This window comes from Patiria miniata, unplaced genomic scaffold, assembly GCF_015706575.1.
Source record: "Patiria miniata isolate m_02_andy unplaced genomic scaffold, ASM1570657v1 HiC_scaffold_11, whole genome shotgun sequence".
NCBI classification, from domain to species: domain Eukaryota; kingdom Metazoa; phylum Echinodermata; class Asteroidea; order Valvatida; family Asterinidae; genus Patiria; species Patiria miniata.
Genome location: NW_024037049.1, coordinates 2,825,934 through 2,850,786, shown reverse-complemented (window position 1 = coordinate 2,850,786; position 24,853 = coordinate 2,825,934). Strand labels below are relative to the sequence as shown.

Below are 24,853 nucleotides of genomic sequence, written 5' to 3'. Positions count from 1 at the left end.
GCAATGGTACAGCTAGCACATGGCCGGTAGGGGACGGGTAGCCTTAATTGTGAACAATCCAGTGGATAAAATCATTATGTTGTGCGATTTCCGGAGGTTTCAGATTTAGTTGTACAAAATGCAGTGCTTTAAAAATCATGATGATTATCTCGAGGATAGCGCAGAGAGCATTAGCGAAACATTTCACTGGCATTTGTTGGAAGAGAAAGACGATAATGCCTGATTTTTTCCCATGTATGAATGCAAGTGGAGTAGTGGAGTTGTGTGGTTGAATCATGGACATGATTGAAGCACCATGAACGGTGCCCTTGTCTTTGGGACTTTTCCCTCGACTTTCTCAAGGAAGAAGTGAACTTCTTTATTGATGACTCCATTTATTGATGACTCCATGACTCCAAGTGTATTGTACATGTACATGCATGTACATGTACATGTGTGTAATGGCAGCGCGGCCCATATTTCGGACATGTATTTTTGTTCGGCCTATTTTCCGATTTTTTTTGCCAAATGCCAGTTTCCTCTCTGTCACTTCGACAAAAACATAGTTCAAGAATAGCACACAAATCCAATTCTGTACTCTGATCATCCCATTTTCAGGTCCATCTTAAGGTATGAGACACCACCTCCCATGAAGGTAACAAAAACATCTCGTGAATGTGAAAATATCAACTTAGAGTTGTTCCAGAATCTTCTTGATGAGCGCCTCAGAGATAATGCACAGACTCTCAATCTTCTGTCTGAAATGCACAAGTCCATCACAACATCCGTGCTTGATGAGATCTGCCCTGTCACAACCAGATTTCGCACAGTCAAGCCCAGGCTACCGTGGTATGACAACACCATCCACGAAGAAAAGCGAATCCGTAGATGGCGTGAGCGCAAAAGTCGTTTAAACAGAGACTACGACGCATTTCTAACTCAAAAGAATAATGTACAGAAATTGATTGCTGATGCCAAGAAAGCATACTTCTCTCCAATGCCAGTTCCAAGGACATGTACACCACAATACGGGGTCTTATTAACACCTGTCCAAAGACATTGCCAGTTTGTGACTCTGAAGCTGAACTTGCAGATAGCTTTATGTCCTTCTTCATTGATAAAGTTGAGCAAATTAGATAACGGTTGTACCTGAAACTTCATTACAGTATGTATGTAAGTTCAGTTAGATCCTTGCATTAATCTGCCCAATTTCAAGATGCTCAACAGACCCAACATTGAGAAACTCATTAGGCAATTTCCAAGCAAGTCTGTTCACTAGACACGTTACCATCTTGGCTTGTCAAGCAATGCTTGTCTAGTTTGTTACCAATCATAACAAGAATTGTTAACGCCTCACTTTCATCTGGTGTTTTCCCTGAAAAATTCAAACGGTCCATCATCACCCCAGTTCTTAAAAAACCCACCCTTGATCATAACGCCCTTAAGAGTTATCGACCCGTTTCAAACATCAAGTTCATTGGGAAAGTAATTGAAAAGGCTGCGTCATTACAAATCATGTCGACAACAACAATCTTGGTGAGAAGTTCCAATCAGCATATAAAACCCACCACAGTACTGAGACTGCCTTGCTCAAGGTGAAAAGTGACATCCTGCAATCCCTAGACAAAAACAAGGTTGTTCTCCTGGTTTTACTTGACATGTCAGCTGCATTTGATACCACTGATCATGGAGTACTTCTTGACAGACTTGAGACTCATTTGGTATTACAGGTGTGACTAAATCATGATTCATGTCCTACCTCAGTGTTCGTCCTACCAAAGTGCCCATTAAAACTGTTCAGTCTTTTGAGCATGTAATAGGCCCACAGTGCTTCACTATGTACACCCATCCAGTTGGTAATATCATCAGAGAACACAATCTCAATTATCACGTTTATGCAGACGATACCCAGCTTTATACAGAATTTGATCCAAAGGTTGCCGGTGATTCTGATCGTGCAAGTACTAAACTTTCCACTAGTTAAGATCAATACATGTACTTGGATGGTTCATAACAGGTTGCAGCTTAATCAAGATAAAACTGAATTCTTTGTTTTTGCTTCCCCAAAGGTCATCAACACATTATCACATCTTCAATTAAAACTTGGAGACATCTGCATTATAATCCCTCCACTGACCACTGTAAAGAATCTAGGGGTTACACTTACACTTGACTCAGCCCTATCCATGACCAATCACATTAATACAATTTGTAGAAGTGTAAATTTCTATCTTTGTAATCCTTGGCGGATTCGGCGGTTCCTCACTCAAGATGCGTGCCATAGTGCTGTCAGATCTTTGGTCCTTTCTCGTATTGACTATGCCAATGCACTGATGTACGGTGCCAGTCCACATCAGATGCGTACAGTGTCTTTAAAACAAAGCTAGGCGTCTTTTTTTTTTCATGCGGTAGAGAATGCTCATCAGATCAGTTACTCCGCTTACTTCACTGGCTCCCTGTCAAAGAAAGAATCATGTTCAAAATTATTTTGTACGTATCAAAGTCAATGACCTAGTTACATCACTGACAACCTCACCCTGTAAAACATGAATGGATGTGAAGATCACAGGAGACTCCGCTCTTCTTCTGATGTCACCCGCTTGTTCCTCGTTTCAACAAGAAAGCCGGTGTTAATTCATTTTTTTTTTTTGCCCCAAAATTGTGGAATCAACTGCCGATTGATATCAGGGTAAGCGTCTACTGCGATATTCAAGCGCCTACTCAAAACACACTTATTTTCTAATGTTTGATCTTTGTTGTTGTTTTTGTATATAATTTCTTTGTAATTTTTCAGTAAATGTTTGCTTTTTATTGTGAGGTGCTGTGATCTTTGTAGAGCACCATATAAATGCTTGGTATTATTCCACTGAATGCTATATAATAGGGCGACAGATTTTGCTAACTGCATCCACATTGGGGCGACACACCTTATAAAGGCAACATATATAACTGTCGCCCTTTTGTGACAACGACCCTTAGGACAAGGAATTTTATTGTTGCAAACCATCTAGATCAATTCCTCATGGTCCAATTAGTAAAAATACTGAATTTCCTGGATAAAGGATAAGGTAAACTTGGGTTAGGTTACAGTTTAGGTTTGTGCACAAGTCCAACTTCCATGTAATCGGAAGCAGACTTTTTTTTTTTTTACCGAATAGTTGTAAAATGAAATAAAAAAATAGAATGTTCAAAAATTGCTGAAGCCTTGGCCAAGGCATTCGTTATTATTCATCCATACACGGTAAATGATCGGTGGAATATCCTCGCTATGCAGTGCATTAAAAATACAGCGCGAACAGTGACCTTGTACGGCCACTACTTACACAAATCATTTTGATCCAGACAAACGCCTTGGTCCAATCGTCCATGTGAGGATTTGAAGGTGGTGCTCATTATGCTGATAGCCTAAGCTGACCTTAAAAGTCGTTTTCTTATTGGACGATCGTTGCGTGGAAACTTGCATAGCGGTGACAGTTCATATAGCGATAACGTGTGACATGTACTGTACATAATACATACACACACGTTGTGTGCCTCACATTACACATAACACCAATGCACAAAAAATGTGGTTTCTGACACGTCCACAAAAGGCGAATAGCTGCAAATAATTTGAAGACGTTGGGATTTACCAAGGTGTGATTGGACACTCCACATATTAGCCCCGCCTACCCTTTCTGTATTCGCATATGAGATCGTGCGCTAGAAATCTAGCGCAAAATAAAGAAAAACATAAGCTTTCGCGGACGATTAAACCAAGGCGTTCGTCTGGATCCAAATGATTTGCATAAAATAGTGGCCGCATGAGGTTGCTGTTCACGCTGTATTTTTAATGCACTGCATAGCGAGCGAGGATATATGCGCCGATCGTTTACCGCATACGGACGAATAATGACGAACGTCTTGACTATAAGATTTTCAGAAATATTACTTTGACTTTGACTTTTCACAATGAGCATTATGTTGAATGCTGAATAACTGGCATACATGTACCTTTCACAGGTAGATCGCATTTGGTTTTTTTTTTAAAGGAGGAAGACTCAAAACCTTAGAAGAAGCAGATAAAGAGTCCTTACAGGCAAGGTGGATGAGCATTGAGGACATACAGGGCCAAGTTGGCATCAGATTGAGGTATGAACACGTTTATTTTGACCAGTGTCACAAAAATAGGGAATATAATGCTATTTTTAAAATCAGTTTATTCAGATATATATATTTGGCTTCAATTCTGTTGTAAGCCCAAAGTAACATGAAATGAGACTGATTACAGTGGAACATCACTATACCAAACACCACTATATTGTCTACTACATTGTCCTTGGCTCCCGATTTTTGTGTACAAAACCAACCGAATATTGTTGTTGAAAACCGTCAACAGAAGAGCGACAAGTGGCTAATATTTCCTGAAGGCATAGAAGGGGAAAGCCGCCCTTCAATGTAGGTAGTAAGCTCAAAACTGTGTAATTACATTATTCAATTGTCGGCACGTGTTTGAAGTCGTCTTTCAGTAACTACATGTACCAGGGCGTGCAGGGTGAAGTTATGAAGGGCGCCGTTTATTGAAAAGTGAGTACCGGAGCACCAGCAGCTTAAAATCGCTATACTGTACAATCGCTATTACGAACATTTTCTGTGGATCCCGCGATGTTTGTTATAGCGGTGTTCCACTGTATATTGTTACAAATCTTAAGTAGGGTGCATGACAACAAACACTTGTACAAATTTCAACTGGATGGATACTATACTATACATTTTGAGGAAGCAGAGAAATTGTTTAAACCTTTTTTGGGGGGATTTGCAACCGATTGAACCACCTTACTTGTATTTTTCTTCCAAAGATACTGCAACAGAAAATGTGTGTAGCGTTTTTCTTCTTTCTTTTGTATTTGTCGCAGGCACCTCTGGTGTGGGTAGGCTATACTGCCAGTATAGTTGATTGACACTTAGGCATGCCAACCTACTTTTTGTGGGCCAGAAAATAGATTCTCAAATGTGTCTCTGTTATTCAGCTAGCGTGGGAAGGGTTGGCCAGACAGTAAAGGCGGGTCCGGCGAGGTAATGCAATAAGTTCAGTCGTGAGTTACATGCTGTGCAGTCAGCTGTGGTTTTGTTGTTCGAGTTGATTTAGCAGAACTGTGTCAGAGAATCTCTGTATGCGTCCCCTCTTTGGCATTTGGCGAGACTAGGAGGATCACTAGGGATCACGTTACAATAACATTTAAAGTTGAATAATTGTATTAGGGTATTTGATGCCAGTGCTATTTTGACTTTTGAGCTATCTGTCATTTAATTGGTAGATACATTTATGTTTTTTCTATGTATGTCTTTTTTATTCTGTCCTATTCAGAGCCCATGATGTGATGTACTTGATACAGACAGCCTTGGCATATCTTCAGAGGGATGCTAGTCAGAGACACACTCCTATCATGCCTGTACTCAACCCACATAAGCACATGTGCATCAGAGTCATTCTTATCAAACGTCTACTGTGAGTGGAACCAATGGGAGACTTTTGAGACGGTGGTGGTAGCAAACATACCGGTCCTTTTACCATTGTTTGCGTCATATTGAGCGTGCACGCTTTAGCTTAAACATGACGTAAACAATTGAAAAGGACCGGTGTGTTTGCTGTCACTGACATCTCAAAAGTCTCCCATGGAGTTGTTATATTATTGATAAGTCTAATTCCCAGACTGTACCTGGTATAGCCCCAGATATAAGACGAAGTGCAGCATGTAAGACAGTCGCCAGTACCAGACTACAGATGAACAGCTTCCTCTATTTGGTCATGTGCCTGCATAGAGTCAGCTTAAATCCAGAGGTAGCTTTGATCAGAGTGTAGCACCTCTTTAAGAAGTAAAAAAAAGTTGCGCCAGAGTCACCTTATGGAAAGAAAGGTTTGCCAAGCTCCCATCAACCACCATAATGGCTTTAAATGCAACAGAGGAACTCCCACCTGAAGCTGACTCAAGTTGGATTGAATGGAAATGCATGACCAGACTGTGGACTGGCACAGGACGCTCTAAGGTGACTCTTCACAGGTGGGGATATGTGGACAGCGAAGATGTGACATGTGAATGTGGTACTGAACCACAGACTATGCCACATTTGCTGAGCTGCCCTCAACTGGAGCAACCGTGCACAGCTGAAGACTTCGCAGTATATAATGGTAGTGCTAAGCACTGCATTCAGCTTTGGCTGAACTGTGTTTAGCCTGTGTGTGGATACAATAAGAAGAAGAACCTAGATATTGGCTCCGTGAACAAGTACTCCTTCAACGGCCAGAAAAGGAGAGTTAGGGGAGACCTAGACTGGTTCCCGGTCCATCCACTGCATATTTTTGAATGATCCAAAGTTATTGGGGGCAGGGATTAGTCTGGGAGACCATAGCAAGATGAATTTGAATGTACCCCCGCACTGACGATGCCTGACGCTCACTGACACTGTGGCTAATAGCTTCAGGAAGTCGTGTGTACTTTGCATGAAAACCAGTAGAGTACAGTACACACAGACACTTTGTGACCTGTCCAAGGGGCTCTCAGAAGTGGTAAAAATGCGCCCTCTTTGTTGGCGCACGGAGCCCATAATGGATGTTTTCCATGTCTTGAATTTGTTTTCAGACTGACTTTAATACTGAATATACATTGTACAATGTTGATGTCCCCTAACATGGCAAAACCCTTAACTTGGGGCACTTTTTTGGATCAAGCTCCCATATGGTAGCAGCGTAAACTACTATACAGTGAAACGTCGCTATAATGAACATCGTGGGATCCACAGAAATTGTTCATAATAGCGATCTTTCGGTATAGCAATTTTCTTTTGACCAGTGTTATAATGTAGTTGGATTTACAAACCACACGCGGAGTAACCAATTTTGTCAATTCATATTTTCAATTTTGCAAGCAGAACTTCGCAATGTACTGTATGCCCAGGTACTTGCTGAAAGAGGACTATGAACATGTGTTACTATTGAATCGTGTAATTACAGTATTTGAGCTTACACGGGTGGATTTTCCCTTCTATTCCTTTGGGAAATAATAGCCATTTGTTGCTCTTCTGACTAGACTATCGAACAGGTTACCCGTGTGCTTGTCTACTATGCATTCACTTAACCCCAACCCCCTTGAGAGTGATTTTTTATTAGGAACCTTCTTCACTTTTGCAAAATCCAACACCATTTGCAGAGATGAAACTTTTTTGATTTTAATCGGAAATCCGATTTTGGAATTCTCCAACGAAATTTCTGATTTTCTTACAATGTGTCCCACAAAATTTGATTTTGTGTAACGATTTTATCACAAAATGTCTTTTATTTCAATCATAATTTCGAGGAAAAGTCGATGAAAAGTCGATGGAAATGGCACATTAAAATCATCGCGAACGTAGTTTAAATCTCTTTCACCAGTTGTTATTGGAGTGTTTCAACGGTAGAAACACAGGCCAACACTGATTGGACTGCCTTTTCCGGCTGGACAAAAGGTTGAACGTTGACAGGTGACATGGAAAAATCACTGTGATGCACGTGCGTGCATATGCACAAAGATGCATGCAATGGTACCAGCGTATGTACCGCACCGTCCGCTAGCGCATAGCACATGGCCGGTCGGGAATGGGTAGCCTCGTGATCAATCCAGTGGATAAAATCATTATAATGTGCGATTTCCGGAGGTTCCAGATTTAGTTATACAAAATGCAATGCTTTAAAAATCATGATGATTATTTCAAGGATAGCGAAGAGAGCATTAGCGAAACATTTCACTTGCATTTGTTGGAAGAGAAAGACGATAATGCCTGATTTGTTCCCATGTATGAATGCAAGTGGAGTAGTGGAGTTGTGTGGTTGAATCATGGACATGATTGAAGCACCATGAACGGTGCCCTTGTCTTGGGACTTTTCCCTCAACTTACTCAAGGAAGAATTGAACTTCTTTATTGATGACTCCATTACTCTTACCGTAATTCAGGCATTTTATGCAATGAAAATACTGACCTTTTTTTTTTTCATCGTAAAATTTTGTTTGAATCGAAAATAAAGCAGGAGTTGGTGTCCGGAATTGGGCATGAAGTGTATTGTACATGTACATGCATGTACATGTACATGTGTGTAATGGCAGCGCGGCCCAGATTTCGGACACGTATTTTTGTTCGGCCTATTTTCCGATTTTTTTGCCATATGCCAGTTTCATCTCTGTCACTTCAACAATAACATAGTTCAAGAATAGCACACAAATCCAATTCTGTACTCTGATCATCCCATTTTCAGGTCCATCTTAAGGTATGAGACACCACCTCCCATGAAGGTAACAAAAACATCTCGTGAATGTGAAAATATTAACTTAGAGTTGTTCCAGAATCTTCTTGATGAGCGCCTCAGAGATAATGCACAGACTGAAGATGATCTCAATCTTCTGTCTGAAATACACAAGTCCATCACAACAAGTCCAGATTTTGGACACATATTTGACGTATTTTCCAATTTTTTTGCCATATGCCAGTTTCATCTCTGCATTTGGTAACTCTACCCCCAAACTGTTGGACTCTAGTTATGGTGGTATGCCTGACCCCATGTAAAGCATTATCAGTACTCACTCCAACAGAATCAAACAAAACATGCAGTTGGATTTTGAAGGGTTGGGGATGATCAGGGTTAACAAGCAGTCATGGAACTAGTGCATGTCGGTAGTGTACACGCATGAACACCACCCTAGCTACATGAAAGGGTTGATGGCACACACAACGTTTTGTAAAGAAACATAATGAATGACTTTTCTGTCTAGCTGCCACTTCAGATAACATTTCCGACTGCACAGACTTGTTGGTCCGTACACTGCAAGACCTAGGTTTCTCCATGACCTTCTCAAAATCTCAATCAACTTCTCCAACCAAGTCACTCGGACTACATTGGATACACCATAACTGTTGGAAATTCCAATGGCCTTCCTTTCATCAATTTGTTGCGCGTGTGTACGGCTCCCTGTTCCTGTTACAAACTTTAACCTGAGGGCCGGTCAATTTAGAACAAAACAGGGTCTGACCTAGAACAAATTGCATCAGAGTTTATTTTAATGCTATCACCCTAAGGAAATATCACTATTTAACATACTGAAAATCTAATTTCATCAAAGGAGTGAAAAGTGCTTTTATTCACTTTTTCGCTACTAATTTTTCATCATCCGTAAACAGTCGAATGGAGGGCATCATTTTTTATGTGGTGTCCGTTACCCGTCAGAAAATCCGTTCACATCACGTATGAGACTTCGCGAGACACGACTGATCACAGCAGACAACTTTTCTATGTCTACCAATTATTAAAATATATGGTAATTAACACTGTCGCTAAATACTATAGGCTATTTTCTTTAAAAAATATCAAGAAATTTGAAAACAAAATTTTGGCCGAATTATTTATTAGTAAAATAAATTCGCTTTGTGGTCAAGAAACCATATGTTTCAGGGAAAATCTTTGCCTAAACAGGTCTACTTGAAATAAGGCCGGGCAATGATATACCAAATGATATCCATTTTAAGTTAAAATTGAAGTGTCTACGCTAATATGCCAGAGTTCAATTTTAAATGTTAGTGAAAATATCCAAAATCCAAGATTCGTGTGTTCATTTTGTGATGAATTTAGGTCATTGGCATAACTTATAAGTATCCCATATATTGTCAAAAAAATTAATGTATACTCAAAAAAACCTTAATGAAGACAAATTAACTGGATTAAAAGATTGCAGTGAACATTTAGCTGAATTCTGGGCTTTACAGAAAAGAAATATAGGCAGATTGACAAGTGTATTACCTCTAAAAAATATTATACGTGCCCCCAGATTGACGCCTTAGGCCAGGGGAGGGGGGGGGTGGTTTGTGGACCATGCCATTTAGATCTTTTTTTTTTTTAAAGTAATAACAACGCGAGGTCTGTTCCATCCAAAGAATCATTGCGTCGGGACTCCAGTATACTTTTCTGGAGTAGGCCTAGTGCATTTCACTCTTGACAGTTTATACAAGCAGATGTCTCAATCAATTTTCATACCTCGATCAGGATCTTCACAATTTAGCTGTTTAAATTACAAAATGTACTCATGAAAAATGTGTGACGTACATGCAAAGCTCATGTACAGAACAACAATAATCTTTAAATAAAGTTTTTTTCGCTTTACTTTCAAAATAGTTCATGCATGCACTGACTAACCATTTTCCATCCGTGTATGATTAAACATGATTTTTAGAAATCCCTTATAGCAAATTATCATATCTCGTCTGTGGACTTATTGCACACTTTAGGCAGAAAATCAGCCACTCTATCCATAGGTGCCCTGCATAACATTGACTGAAACAGACATATTCCCGTAAAAAGTAGAATTTTGAGCCAAGTTAAAAACATGTACTGCTCTTAATATAAAACTCACCAAAAAAATTGTATGTAAAAAGCAAAACGAAGTTGTATGACACACATAGAAACCTTTTTTCCCCCTCAGTTCCACAATGTCCTCTGCTGCAATCGCATGTGGTCATGAATCCTAAACATTAGCATATATTGGCATGCAATCCGAAGCTAGTCACCAGACGAATTATTTGAGGACAAATGTCCCAAGTTTTAATCTCAAAAAATGCTTGAAAAAACACCCTTCCACTCCATAGAATCAATAGATTTTTCACATGTTGTTTGTGTATTTATTTGAAGTTGTTTGATGATTGAACAGTTTCTATTGCAACTTTTTCTGGGTCTTTACTTAAATTGACCAGACTAAAATAGTTTCTCATAAAAACTGTCTTATCGTGTCTCCTAGGGATATATTTTCGTGTAAATCTGGAATCCCATGTGCAAGGCACATACAATGAGCACATAAATATTCAGGGACCTGACCACTGATTATGATGACTTTTGTTATGTCGTCTGCACTTCTTTTCACCGTTTTTGTCTAAATTTTCAGGATGAAAGACTAAAAATCCAGCTTGGTATCCTCACTGTTTGAATCATTGCCTGTCAATTAGGGAACTTGTGAGTTACATGTTTATAAACAAAAACACCTCTTAAAATGTAAACAAATATATTTTAATCTGGCCTAGACTATTATGGGCCAATTACCGGTAGTTATTAAATGACTATCCGGTGTTCCCAAAATGTTCATGGTGCTACATACATGTATTCCCTCTATTAGTATTTTATTTGTACTCCCAACTTTTTTCCCCAAACATCAACGTTTTGTGGACATGTATCTGGCATGTTGTTATTAAAGTCCCAGCTCAATCCCCCACTTCTCCTCACAGTAGTAACATTGAAAAGTTGAAAATGCCATAAGCCTACATGTTTAATTGTAACTCAAATCATAATTGTGACTGATTCATAATTTCTCTGTTTCTACAATAGAGATGAAGTTCACATTTTGCTATGCATGGAAGATAAACCACATTTTCCAATCATAAAGGGAACATCCATTGCAGAGGAGGCATTACGTACATTAGATAAGGTACATACAAATGTTGAAATTAATTAAAGAGCAAACAAAGGTACTTGGTATATAATATAATTATCTCAAATTAGAATACACAAAATACACACTGAAGTGTTTGCAGACTTTCAATGTCATTTATGGGCTAGCTTTTGAGAAACATGTACTTTACAATCATTTTATTGAGATTCAGAGATACATGTTCACATTTTTTGTGTGTGGTAGGTTTATATGGGTTTTCAAAAAGTAGAAGCTGGACATGGTAAAAGCAGTTGTATGTTAGGGATACAATACATGTACATGAATATTCTATCAAATTAGGTTTTGCCCTTCACCGACGTTTAAACACTGTATACTCAGTGTGTTACCTCTCGAGTGAAAGGGAGGTAACACACTGAGTATACAGTGTTTAAACGTCGGTGAAGGGCAAAACCTAATTTGATTTATATCACCCCGATGCAAAATTCCATATTATAATAGTGTATGCGGTACCCACTGCTATGTACATCAGATTCGAACCGGCCAATCGATCCCGTTAGCTCTGTGGTCGAGTGGTAAGACATCTGCACTAGAAAGCAGGAGGTCGTGGGTTCGAGTCCCACCCGAGTGATTTTTTTCCAACTTTCACTTGGGAGGTAACACACTGAGTATACAGTGTTTAAACGTCGGTGAAGGGCAAAACCTAATTTGATTTATATCACCCCGACGCAAAATTCCATATCATAATAATGAATATTCTATCTATAAACAATGGAGATAATAGGTATTCCCTGCCAAATATATCAAACTAACTTTCAAATCCATTTTCATGTGCTTGTATTAAACAAATTTTGCTATTTGAAGGCAGTTTTTCCTGCTGACCATTTTTGAAAAATCACTCAAATTTGTTTTCATAATGCACAATGAAGTTGATGGACTTGATGGAGGATCCACCTTCTTTTTTTCTTTCTTTTTTTCTTTTAAAGGCAATCAATTTCCCACAGTGCTGATTCCTTGGGCAGCGGAACACCCCTCCCCCTCCCCCATTTACCCCTCTTGCAGACATACATGTACCCCCGAGCATAAATGTGCACCCTTCGATAAAAACAAAAGTGCCCCCCAAAATTCAGATAATTTGTTTACAGCAACCATTTCTCAAAATGGTATGTAGAGAGTTCTGATATGAACAAGGAATATGAAAATCAAGCCCCAAAACCCTTACAATGCACTCTAAAAATGGGCACATAATGCGTAGTTTGCATAATGGTCAGTTTTGAAGAGTGGCCCGTATTTTTGAAGATGGTACCAGGCCCCCCCCCCCCCCAACCCACTATTTAAATTTACAGAGGCCAAGTGTCCAGGGAAAATAAACATGTCAACATTTCAGCAAGGATTGGGCCCCCCCCCCCCCCCAAAAAAAATGCTGGATATGCTGCTGCACCAAAGATGCATTTTACTGAGCAAGTGCCCCTTGCTGGGTGATTCAAATAGGAAAGAGAATATGCGAATAATTCTGCCCAAAATTCAGACCTTACATCAATATATGTATTAATATATACAGATTTCCACATCTACATATAGTGGAAGAATGTTGTATACGACAAACTTGTAAGGATTCTAACAAGTCTTGTCTAAAGTATTAAAAGAAAAATTTGAATCACAAAAGTTTGCCCATAAACGTATTTGCAAAACTAACAATACATTGTGGAATGCCTTGACAAATTTAAATGCATTTTGGGCTTGAATTGAATACATATTTTTTTAATACACAAGATACAATTATCTCAGTTGCATACTTCTAAATGAATTATAATGATTATCTCAGTAAATATAATTTTGATTTTAAGCATCTTTCAATTTTGTGCAAAATTTCCATGATACTGTAAACTAGCCTTGTACTTGCACTTGTGCTCATGGCAAAGTACTCATGCGGATACTTGTGCTCATGGCAAAGTACTCATACTCATGGAAATGTACTCGTCTACAACGCTTACTCTTCACTTAAACATTTCTGTACATTTAGTTTTGTCAACTTGTATTAGGGTTTGTTCCTAATTTGATAATAACCAGTTTGTTTTTATTTATGTGCTAGGAAACTTTCAGTGCTAGCAACGGCTACTTTTTACGTGGTTTATTGTGTATTGAACATCTTGGTCGACCGCATGGCTCTGCTGATGGGGTATGTCTGAACCTACTTGCTGTAACTGACTTCCAGAGGGACCTCAAGAACCCCAATTATATGTGGCATAATATAGCAAACCCTGAAATCAAAACTGCACTTCACAATCGAACACAACAGTATCGTAGTTTGAAGTGCCCATAGAAAAGTAACACTAGGATGTATAACTCTATAGATACGACATACAAATAACAAGCAGGTTTATAGTTTGCATATAAACAGTTGAATATTTTTTATAGCGACATCAAGTTCCTTGCACTTGACCTTCTTGTTACATACATGTACATGTATATGGTGGCAATATTTTATTTTAGTAAAGTTTGTTCCAGTGTTTGTTGTAAATATTAATTTGGAATGTGTAGAAGTTTAAAATATGCTGGTCAAGAGCATTGAAATGTTCATATGGACTTGCTTAGATAAAAAGTGTTGTGGTCAGTGTTAACTTGTGTGTGTTTTGTTAATATGGTATGCTGAAATACATCTTTCTTAATGGCAGTGTGTATACACGTATGAAATCATCAGTTCGTTCATCTATTGCATGGGCCAGGACCCCAAAATTCACCAATGGGTACCACCCGAGTTGGCAAAATCTAGGTGCTATTTTTGGATTGCTGTTCATCTCTATATTTTGATATGATAGCCTTTTCAATGCGGTAACTTATTATTGGTTATCACCGCTTGAATGTCCTGACCCATATTAATAAAGTTATCATCCTATGGGTATCAGGAGGCCACAACCCCCACAAAATGAAACGTTGTAACTCAAGTAAACTAAGTACTGTACTTGATAGGCCTGGGCAAAGAAAATACTGAGCTCTATCCAAAACAATTGCACATATTCATGTTTTAAAACACACAAAAATGACAAAGGTAACTGAACTGGTTGCCATGGTAACAGTTGTACCATATTGGCCCCTGGTAGAAGTTTGGAGTGATCGTTGAATTTCCTGCAGATCAGCCGAAGCAGTCAGGAGTAATTATAATACGTAGCATTTTGGGGAGGTCGTGGCCCCGCTCCCTGACAACCATAGGGTTTAGGTTAAAAAGAGTAACTGCATCAAAAGATGGAAAGATTTCCATATACGAAGTTCACTCAACACCCTGTGTACAAACCCTATGAGATTGGACTGAAAAATTCTAAGTGTTTTCTAAGAAAATGCTTGTATTTTCTCACTGCTCAAATTGACTTTGATGACATGAAATTGCTATCTGGGGGCTTGTTAGTCAATACAGAGGAAAATTAGTGAACTTCGTATATGGAAATCTTTCCCAAAAGATATATGCTACTCATTACAAAAGGCTATCATATAGATTTTCACTTATAGTGATGAAACAAAGAAATTACCTCCATTAAAGTTTTGCCACTTCAGGTGTTACCAACATCTGGTCTGGCCCATGGACTAATCATAATACTATGATATTGTAGATTATATTCGTCGTTTAAGTTATGGTTGCCAGTCTGTGACAACACACCAAATAGGCCTTCAGAATATGCACCTTTAATGTGACGTCACGTGACTCGTGATGATGACGTCAATATTCGCCAGACATTTGCAGATGCTGGTCTATGTGTGTGCCAAGTCTTGGAAAGGCAATCAGATTGATTTTAGTGTCAAAATTGCTGGGCACTATGAAAATGTGTGCAAATGCTGTGGACAAAAGTCTGAAAGAGAAAAACAAAACATTAATGAAAACAAAGGCTGTTTCGGCAAGTTGCGGAAACAGTCTTTTAAAAGGTTCTGAGTTGTCAGCTGCTGCATAGATATTCTGTTTCAGCTGTGGAGTCAATGGTAGTGTTTTGTTGAAAAGAATGTTGGTGCTAAAGTATGTAACATGAAACCATTCTTTGGTTCTTTGGAGATGCTGTGCTGCTTCAAACCATAGAGCAAGTTTAAAACGGCCTGTTTTAAATGGTTTCCGGAAAGAATTCCATACAAGGTCACTATTTTCCTTGTAGTGACCTATCAGCCATCAGAAAGTGATAACGTCCTAAAACGTCAAATTTAGCAGGGAAAATATTGAAGTATTTACGGAGAAAACACTTGGATTTTTCAGACCAGTCTCATAGGGTTTGTGCACAGGGTGTCAAGTGATGTCCAGGTATGGATCTCCTTCCCAGTTTCCTTGTTAATAAAAATGTTCTACTCTGTGAGCACTGAATACAGAGTATGAAAATAAAATGCTTATGTTATTGGGATGACAGTCTGCACTATCGAAGTGTAGTTGTGGCTGCTATGTCTGTACTGGATCTGGGGTATGCTGCTATAAAGCATAGGATAATAAATTGTCCCCATCTTCAGACCGTATTCTCATTGTGTTCTCGTAACATGGCCCTTTGCCACGTACAAGTTAGATGTGGCTTGTGGTGTCATATTTTGTCTTGCAGTATGTGTAAGCTCACCTCTTGGAAAAAGAAGTACTGATTATCATTTTACATAATGTAAGATTTTTTAAAGGGAATATACAACATTTGCTTTTGCTGCAATTTTCAGAAAAAAATGGATTTGGAGGATAAGTATGTTACAGCAACTATTGTCAAACTGACTTGTTTAACGTTCTGGGCTTGTAGATGCTGGAAAACCAAGAAATTCAATCATGTTCTTGTACTTTGGTTCCCTGACCCCATTTAAGATTAAACGGAGCAATTTATAGACTTTGGGGAATTGTGAAGTCTTAGAATCAGTCTAGCAGGCTTGTACCCCTCCACATGTGTGTAATCAATTGCAAAGAAAATGTGAAATAACTAAATATGGAACATAAGGAGCAGTTTTTGAAAAAAAGACAAGTTTCCTCCAACGGTGGTCAGCCGACCAGCAGTGGAAAAAATAAAAATTTTCTTGAAAATGTCAGCACACCAGGAGCCACGATTTTACAGGACTTTAAAGTATCCCTCACAATCCAGTAAGGTATTTCGTGATAATTTGGTCATTTCATTTTTGATGTTTGCAAGTGTTGTATCTTCCCTTTAAGAACACTGTTGGGTAAAGTAAATACATGTATTTTATACTAAGTACACTGAAATTGAAATGACTTGACAAACAAGACTGTCATTGCTTCTCTTCACCCAGGAGTAACTGCATCAAAAAGATGTAAGCTACTCATTTCGAAAGGCTATCATATATTTTTTCACTTACAGTGATGAAACAAAGAAATGAACACCAACCTCAGGTTGGACACCAATTTCCCATTGGTAGCATGAATTCCTTATGAAAATGTTGCATAATCTCTAATGCACTGTTCATTAACCAAAGTCGCTAGTGCTTGAAACATTGGAAGAGCACTAAATTGATGTTGCTGGACGAATGTGAATATTAGTAATGGTGAAGTTGAATGATACATTTTTTGAAATGGCTTAAATACCTTAGGTTTAGTATGATATATCAAAAAGAGCTGCATGTGGTCTTTTTAATTGCATTGGAAATAATTTGTAAGAATTATTTCATGGTTTGTGGTCACAATTGGCATGAAAGTCAATAGTACCATCTATAATGTCCGCATGAACAGGTCCAAATTTAAATGCTTTAAAGGGTCCATGCAATCACTTTTTCTTAGAAGAATATGCTGTGGAACTTCTCCTCTGAAATGAACGAACACTATTTGACATTTTTTTTTATCGAAAAGTACACTTTAAAATCATTGCTTTCCAGACAACTGAGGGTGCTGTTGCTGTGATGCCATTTCAGGAAGACAACCTCAGTTTAGGGGTTTTGTGCTTAAATTGTGAACCCCAAAATTTGCTCATTGAAAAAACATGTGAAAAAAGTTTGCTCATTGGCTTACTGCCATGTACTGACACAATGAATCACCAATGAAAACAACAGCAAACTATCCAACATTCTGGCATCTTTTGGTGCCGAAGTAGCTGTAATATTGAGGTTTCTGCCTGAAATGACATCACACGTTTGCACATAAATATAAAACCCAAAAGGCACCTACTAACCTTGAAAACGGCAAAACGAAAATTGAAAATAAGGTTAATTGGGACACAAATGTGTGTTTTTCAAGGATTGCATTAAAAATTTTATATTGCATGGACCCTAAAATAAAAGTAATTTTCTGTTGCACAAAACTGTCAGCAGTGTTGTGCACAGTCCTGGCATTTCGTGGTGGTAATTGTATGTGCATTATAAAAAAAAAATTTATATTATAAATGCTTGCCCTTATTTTCAACATAAAATTATCATGGCATAGCCAGGGATAAAAAAAATTAAAATGTTAAACATGATCTCATATACATGTACATTTTGAAATAGTTGTATGTCATGACTCCAATGGTTACGGTGTTCGACTCGTGTGCCGTGGTACATGGGTTCGAATCCTGACCGTGGGAACATGGTGCTTGTGCTCTTGAGCAAGGCACTTTACCATAATTGCTTCGTCCTTCGGATGGGACGTAAAGCCGTAGGTCCCATGTTGTGCAATGCACGTTAAAGAACCCATGTAACACTTATCGCTAATAGAATGGGTTTGCCCCGGTGTTTCTGGCAGTGGCCGCTTAATGCGCCGCAGCACCTTGTAAACCGTAAAGGTGCTACATAATGGTTCTCATATTTCTCATCTACTTCATTTACCTATCTCTAATAGACGACATAATTTCCAGCGCCTTGAGTACCTAATTGTTGGTAGACCTACGTGCGCTATATAAGACTTCGGTATTATTATTATTGTATTATATTCTAAAGCATACTAAGGAAAAATAGAGTGATAGTCACATGAACAACCTTTCTTACAGTTACAGATAAAAGAATTTGCTTTTGTGTCTTGTATTTTGAGATCTATGCACAAGTCACTGCTGCTTGAATCAAAGTTACCGTACTCCTAAAAGTTTGAGCAATTTGTTACTGCATGAACACCGACAGTGCAAAAAGTGAAAAGTTGAATTTGTTATAATATCCAGAACTATAAGTTTCACAACGTCAAATGTTGTGTCAAATTAAAGAGGACAAGCCCTTTAATTGAATGCTGTGGCATTCAGTATTAGTGTTCATTCCAGACAATTTAAACTCATGACGTTATCAAACCAGAAATAACACATAAGTAAAATGTGACTTGAAACCTATTTATCACTGAATGCATTTGTTCAAATTAATAAAAGCCTTAAGGCAAAACGAGGTTGAATTTCATACTTTGTTTTTGTTTTTCTTTGTTTTGGGTGGGTTTTTGGGGGCATAAAACTGAGTCAGACAATCTCAAATAAAATAGTTCAGCATCTCATCACCCTGCGTTTGTTATAAGGACAAATACCAACCTCTAGTTTTAGAATTAGCAAAAAGAAACATTTTAATTTTTTTCTAAGGATGGTTTAGATCTTTTCTGTTTCTTTTGCTATTATTTCAGTATCATTATCTTCTGTTCGTGCATGCACTTGATTTTTTTTTGCAAATAGCAAAGCCTCAATTCTGTTTTCTTGACACTGGTTGATATACATGTAATGCTCGTTTAGGCAATCAATTTGTCTTCAGGTCCTTCTCTTTAAGAACTTGGTGAAGTCAAAAGGATTGAGGCTGCAGCTCTTCCATCCATTGTCATGACCTTGATGTTGCCGTTAGGTTTATAAAAACTACAGATTGTGTTTACTTCAGTTATGAAGTTCAACTTGATTCACTATTCAGTTTAATTATAAATTGAGTCATTATTAAAAGGAAACAAAAGTCAAATGACATCACAGTGCTTTACCCAAATGGAGTTCCTGATTGATGAAAATTGTTACATGTTACATGTAAAACAAATATATGAGCAATCGCTTCCTATGCCATAATATTGTTTATGCTCCCATAGCTACAAGTTTAAGATAAGGCATCTCACAATTAAGTTGCGAAAGAATGACTGTAGGCTGAAATCTTATTTTTCATCCTTGTAGGAATATGGGATGAAGAAATCTTGAAAGGCCCCCCAAGAGGTACCGGTACCAAACAATCCAAAAGAACTCGTAACATGGGTTTTAATAAATGTTTACACACTCAAAACAATTTATTTAATGTACTTGATTTATTTCATTTCTGAGTAAAAGTACTGGATGCTCAAAATACATTTCATATTATATCAAATAGTGACAAAATATATATACTTCTGTCTATTCACTTAAAATTTAATTGCATGATTTCTCTTTAATTGGCACAAAACTGGCACTCACTTGATTGTATGTTTAATATACTTCTAAAAGCTGAAATACTGAAGACACTATGAAGACTAATGGGCTTGGTACATGTATACAGTTTTGCCCCTACATCAATTAAGGATGCTTCTAACATAATGTAAATGGTTAAAAAAAATGCCATTACAATAGTGATCTACTCGTTATTCATCAACATACATGTACATAGAGAGCATCGTAAATGCATGATGGAAAATTAATACTTTTTTATAGGTAAATTAACATGAACTGCCAAGGGTAACTATAGTCTTCCATTACGTGTGCAGAGCCACACTATAAAGTTTGATAGTTTCAAGCACCAACAATTTGCACGCCATTTAAAGTTATTTTTAAAAATTGTGATGAGCAGATAAGTGGTTTAAGGTGTTAATTAGCTGTCAGCTGACCTTCATTCATATTAATTGTCGATTCTGAATGCATATCACAAATGCTTGCCATAAAATAATTACTCTGTGTAGTGCGCAAAAGCTCAACTTCACCTCAGGGACACCTGAAGAACAACACAACTGGCACTTAAAACAGTACCAGTGAAAGCAATTAATAAATTGTAATGTCCCTCAGTCAGTTCTGACCCCATTGTAAGCCACTGTATTTTGGATGTAGGATGTTCTTAACCTCCTTCTTTTGAAGACAAGACTCATTTGTTGTTACCATAGCTCATACAAACATGACACACTATCATACCATACACATCCACAAATTCTTCATTGCTTTTCCGCGTGTAAGCGGAAAAGCATTGTTTCTGTTCCGATTTTTTTTCCTTCTTTTTTTCTTCTTTTTGTTCCACCCCCAAATCCCATAGACTTTGTACACGTTTATTCACCACGGCACTTTGGACCTAAAACAAAGTCGTATTCTAATGAAACTTGTCCCATGTAAAGACCCCATAGTGAGTTTGTGTCCCGAAGAGTGACGTCACGATGACGTCATCATGGGTCACATGACGTCATCTTAAATGTGCAAACTTGAAGACCCTATATCTAGAGAACCGTAAGTCCGATTTGGTTGAAACTCGGTATGTAGGTAGACCGGGATGTGTTAAAGACGAAAATTGAGGTGACGTCATCATGACGTCATTGTGTGATTTTATACAGATTTTTGAAGTTTTTGACCTTTAAGCCATATCTCACGAACCCAAATATGTTAAATTCAAAATTCTTTTGTATTAGGTTTGTTAGGCAACAGGGATATGTACAAAATTTTGAAAAATGTGTGACGTCATGATGACCGATCGTCGTGTGAAACTTGGTGGGTGGGTAGATAATAACACTAGTACACAAAATCTTGAATGACGTCACGATGACGGCATTGGTAGATTTTTTACGATTTTTTTTAATATTGCGAATTTTTTTTTGCTTACAAAATTTAACACTTTTATTAATCCGATATTTTTCAAACTTGGTACAGACTAAAACCACAATAAAATACTGAGCACTGCCAAGTATTGTTACGATGACGTCATCTTTAGACATGTGACGTCATCGTTAACTTGTATACTTTAAGCCCCAATATCTCATGAACAGTAAGTCAGATTGGGTTGAAACTTGGTATGGGGGTAGGCCATGATGTGTTACAATTAAATATTGAGGTGACGTCATCATGACGTCATTGTGTGATTTTATATAGATTTTTGAAGCTTTGGACCTTTAAGCCATATCTCACGAACCCAATATGTGAAATTCAAAATTCTTTTGTATTAGGTTTGTTTTTAGGCAATATGTATATGTACACAATTTTGAAAAATGTGTGACGTCATATGACGTCATCAAAAATGCGCTTTTTTGAAACACATATAAGGGAATGTCCGATCGTCATGAAACTTAGTGGGTGGGTGGATAATAACACTAGTACACAAAATCTTAAATGACGTCACGATGACGTCATCGGTAGATTTTTTACGATTTTTTAATATTGCCAATTTTTTTCTGCTTACAAAATTTAATACTTTTATTAATCCGATTGTTTTCAAACTTGGTACAGACAAAAACCACAATAAAATAATGAGCACTGCCAAGTATTGTTACAATGACGTCACTATAGACATGTGACATCATCGTTAACTTGTATATTTTAAGCCCCCATGAGTGAACACTCCTCTTAAGACCAACCCGACCAACTGTATAGGCCACTTGGGTTGGGACACACCATTTTGGGGAGCCTGCCCTATGGGATTAAGATATTTACCAGCACTTATCCTATAATTGGTTCCCATAAAGGAGCGAAGGTCACTCTGCCTAAGAGATTTCAAGCATAATATTTCGTTTCTAAACTCAATCTGTCGGCCGACAAAAGTATTATCATAATGATGTACCTGAAATGTTGACTTGTTTTATATTTTGAACTGTGAAAATCGGTGAATATAAGGCCTAGAACGATCTTTTTTGTGACCGTTGGTGCTGACTCTCGACTGCAAACTTGTAGTTCCAGAAAGCAGTGTGGCTAATAACAGGTGGTAGTTCAATTAACCTTCAAGTGATTTATGTGGGACAGTGGAGCAGGGATCAGAATTTGTTTACTGAAACCAGCCACTTTCTTAAGAGGGCCATTTTCGTCATGCCTATATCACATGAACAGTAAGTCAGATTGGGTTGAAACTTGGTTTTGGGGTAGGCCGGGATGTGTTACAAACAAATATTGAGGAGACGTCATCATGACGTCATCTTGTGATTATATATATATATATTTTTTAATTTTGGAGACTTGCCGTATCTCACAAACGCAATATTCCAAAATCAAAATTCTTTTTGAATTAGGTTTGTTAGACAAAAGGTAAATGCACACAGTTTTGCACAAAACAGAAAAATTTGACCTCAATTTAAAAAAAACCATAATGCGGAAAAGCCTATGTTCTGTTGGAAACAGACATAGACCTCTAGTTTCAATTTACAACTGATACAGTGCACTACTTTTTCCCAGTTTCTTGAAATTAGAAAATAATGGCGCCTGCATGTGTGTTGTTTATTTTCACAGGCAAGGACAAGGGAATGAATTTCAACTTCAAATACTTGGAAAGACAAAAATTTATTATCCAGCCAAGAAGATCTGAAGTCGAATATGAGCAAATAAAAGAAAATTGCTCCCTGCCATCTGCACATTCATTTTTATGTTTCTTTTTTCTTTGCTGTTTTTCTTTTTGGGATAGACATGTTTTGATTTGCATTTGGCCTCAACAAATATTGACAGTGTCTTGTGGGTTAAAGTAGAACTATCCCTTTGAGGTGATCAGAGAGTTGGAAATTCTATGGTGAAAGTGAGGATGAAATGGATTATCTACAGATCATTGAAGAGACTACCTTTGTCCTTCACAAAGACAAACTATATGCAGTGTTGTAGTCAAGCACTTTTTTCAGAGTACTGAGTATTGTGCGTATAATTGGCCCACCAGCCCCAGTAAGACCAATATACAGACCCACTCACAGCTACATGTAGCTGTTAAATGTGCTTGTCTGGACGTGCAGAAAGATAAATCAGGAAAGTTCCATTTCTCTGCAAGCCAATTAATCATTTCAAACTAAAAGTATCGATAAAATATGGCTGTGGTAAGTCAAGATACATCTTGTTTTCTGAGCACTGCTATTCGAGTACGAATACTTTAATGACAGAGTACAATTTTGACATGTCGAGTACGAGTACTTTGCTGCCCGAGTACGAGTACCGTCATTTCGAGTACAAGTACTTTGACATTTGAGTACGAGTACGAGTACTCTAAAAAAAAGTACTCAACACTGACTATATGCACCCTTAGCCCTTTGGAGAAGACATACCAATTAGACCGTTAAGAAAACTTATCAACCACTCTGATCTTGATCTGTAGCCACTGGTTTCCGCTCAAACACTCAAAACAATCAGCAAACTAAAACTACATTTATACAGTCACACATTTATGTAAAAATACAGCTTTGGGTAGGCTTTCAAAACATGCTGCGAGGGCCTACTTCTTTTCATTGTTTAAGTATTTAAATTATGTTTTTCAAAATCTCCCAAGCAAACTTTTCCTAATAAAATGAGATCCTTGGAAATTGTCTACCATTTTGAAGACAAATAATTTTATGAAACAACTCCTAAAGTCCTAAGTATCCAACTGATGTCTAATATTAAAACGTAATTATCATGAAACTACTTGGTATTTAACAAAAACTATGAAGTTACATTTTTGTGATTGAGGCCAATAAGGAATGCTTTTTTAATGAAGAATGCATATCTTTCTAACGTTCCATCAGATGAAAATCTTTGCCTTAATGAAATTTTTTTGCAACGTTGACAATCACAAAAAGGCCTAAAAAATATTAAAGAATATTAAAAATACATTCTTAAATACCAAATATATTGACTATGATGGATTACAACCACTTCCTGATTCTTTAAATGAATACGACAACCTACACTACACATACTAATAGCAGAGTACAAACAAAAGAGTTGATTACCTCCAAAATAGCCCAGAACGCCAATATGTATAACATACCCTTATCATTCTCAGGGTTCCATAGTTATACTATACTTTCTATGGTTCATGAATAACTAATTACAATACATGCATTTTAGATGCATCAGGTACACATGTTTTTGCATCACAGGCTTTACATCAAGATGGACATGATTTTTATTTATTACAGTACAATGTCCAGTCCATCAACAATTAATTTGCTTCCAATTTTGACTTGGGCTGATGCAGGTTGTTTTGAGTCAGGCAACATAATGATTTCAATTTTACAATACATTTTACATAGTGTTTGAAGGAGTGCACTGCTACAATCAAATGGTCCCAAACCAGTTAAATGATATAACTTAAGTACACTGAATCCTTTGGTTCATTTTTTTTAGTAAGTTGAACGACTCTGGATATTAAATGATCATGATGCACAAATCATTCTAGTTATAGTGTGTTAATCATGACCACTCCTTGGTAGGTTTATATGATGGTACATCCACAACAGCACTGCTGTGGATAGTCTGGTGCATGCACTTTGTGCTCAAAGCCATAGACAAAGAAGTTTCCTTGGGTCTCTTTCCACTTGTACATAGCTTGAGCTACAGGAATGACACGCACACTGTGGCGCTGTTCAAAGAAATAGAACATAAAATTGAATTTAGTTCAGAAGCACA

The 24,853-nt window shown here is 37.7% G+C and overlaps 2 protein-coding genes across 5 annotated transcripts in view; one reads left to right on the top strand and one right to left on the bottom strand.

Moving 5' to 3' along the window:
• LOC119741805 (8-oxo-dGDP phosphatase NUDT18-like) overlaps positions 1-14,035 on the top strand; it is a 33,197-nt gene extending 19,162 nt beyond the window's left edge. For 2 of the 3 annotated variants that reach the window (XM_038217711.1, XM_038217706.1), the window contains exons 5-8: positions 4,011-4,110; positions 5,327-5,467; positions 11,354-11,453; positions 13,507-14,035. In XM_038217711.1, coding sequence (XP_038073639.1) covers positions 4,011-4,110; positions 5,327-5,467; positions 11,354-11,453; positions 13,507-13,737 — 572 coding nt within the window. In that variant the 3' untranslated portion in view covers positions 13,738-14,035. The remainder of the gene's footprint in view (positions 1-4,010; positions 4,111-5,326; positions 5,468-11,353; positions 11,454-13,506) is intronic. The other variant, XM_038217720.1, reaches the window with a different exon arrangement.
• Positions 14,036-22,055: 8,020 nt separating this feature from the next.
• The window catches only part of LOC119741788 (protein SSUH2 homolog), a 59,368-nt gene continuing 56,570 nt past the window's right edge, over positions 22,056-24,853 (bottom strand). For both annotated transcript variants that reach the window (XM_038217694.1, XM_038217687.1), the window contains one exon: positions 22,056-24,806. In XM_038217694.1, the coding sequence (XP_038073622.1) occupies positions 24,660-24,806 (147 nt within the window). In that variant the 3' untranslated portion in view covers positions 22,056-24,659. The remainder of the gene's footprint in view (positions 24,807-24,853) is intronic.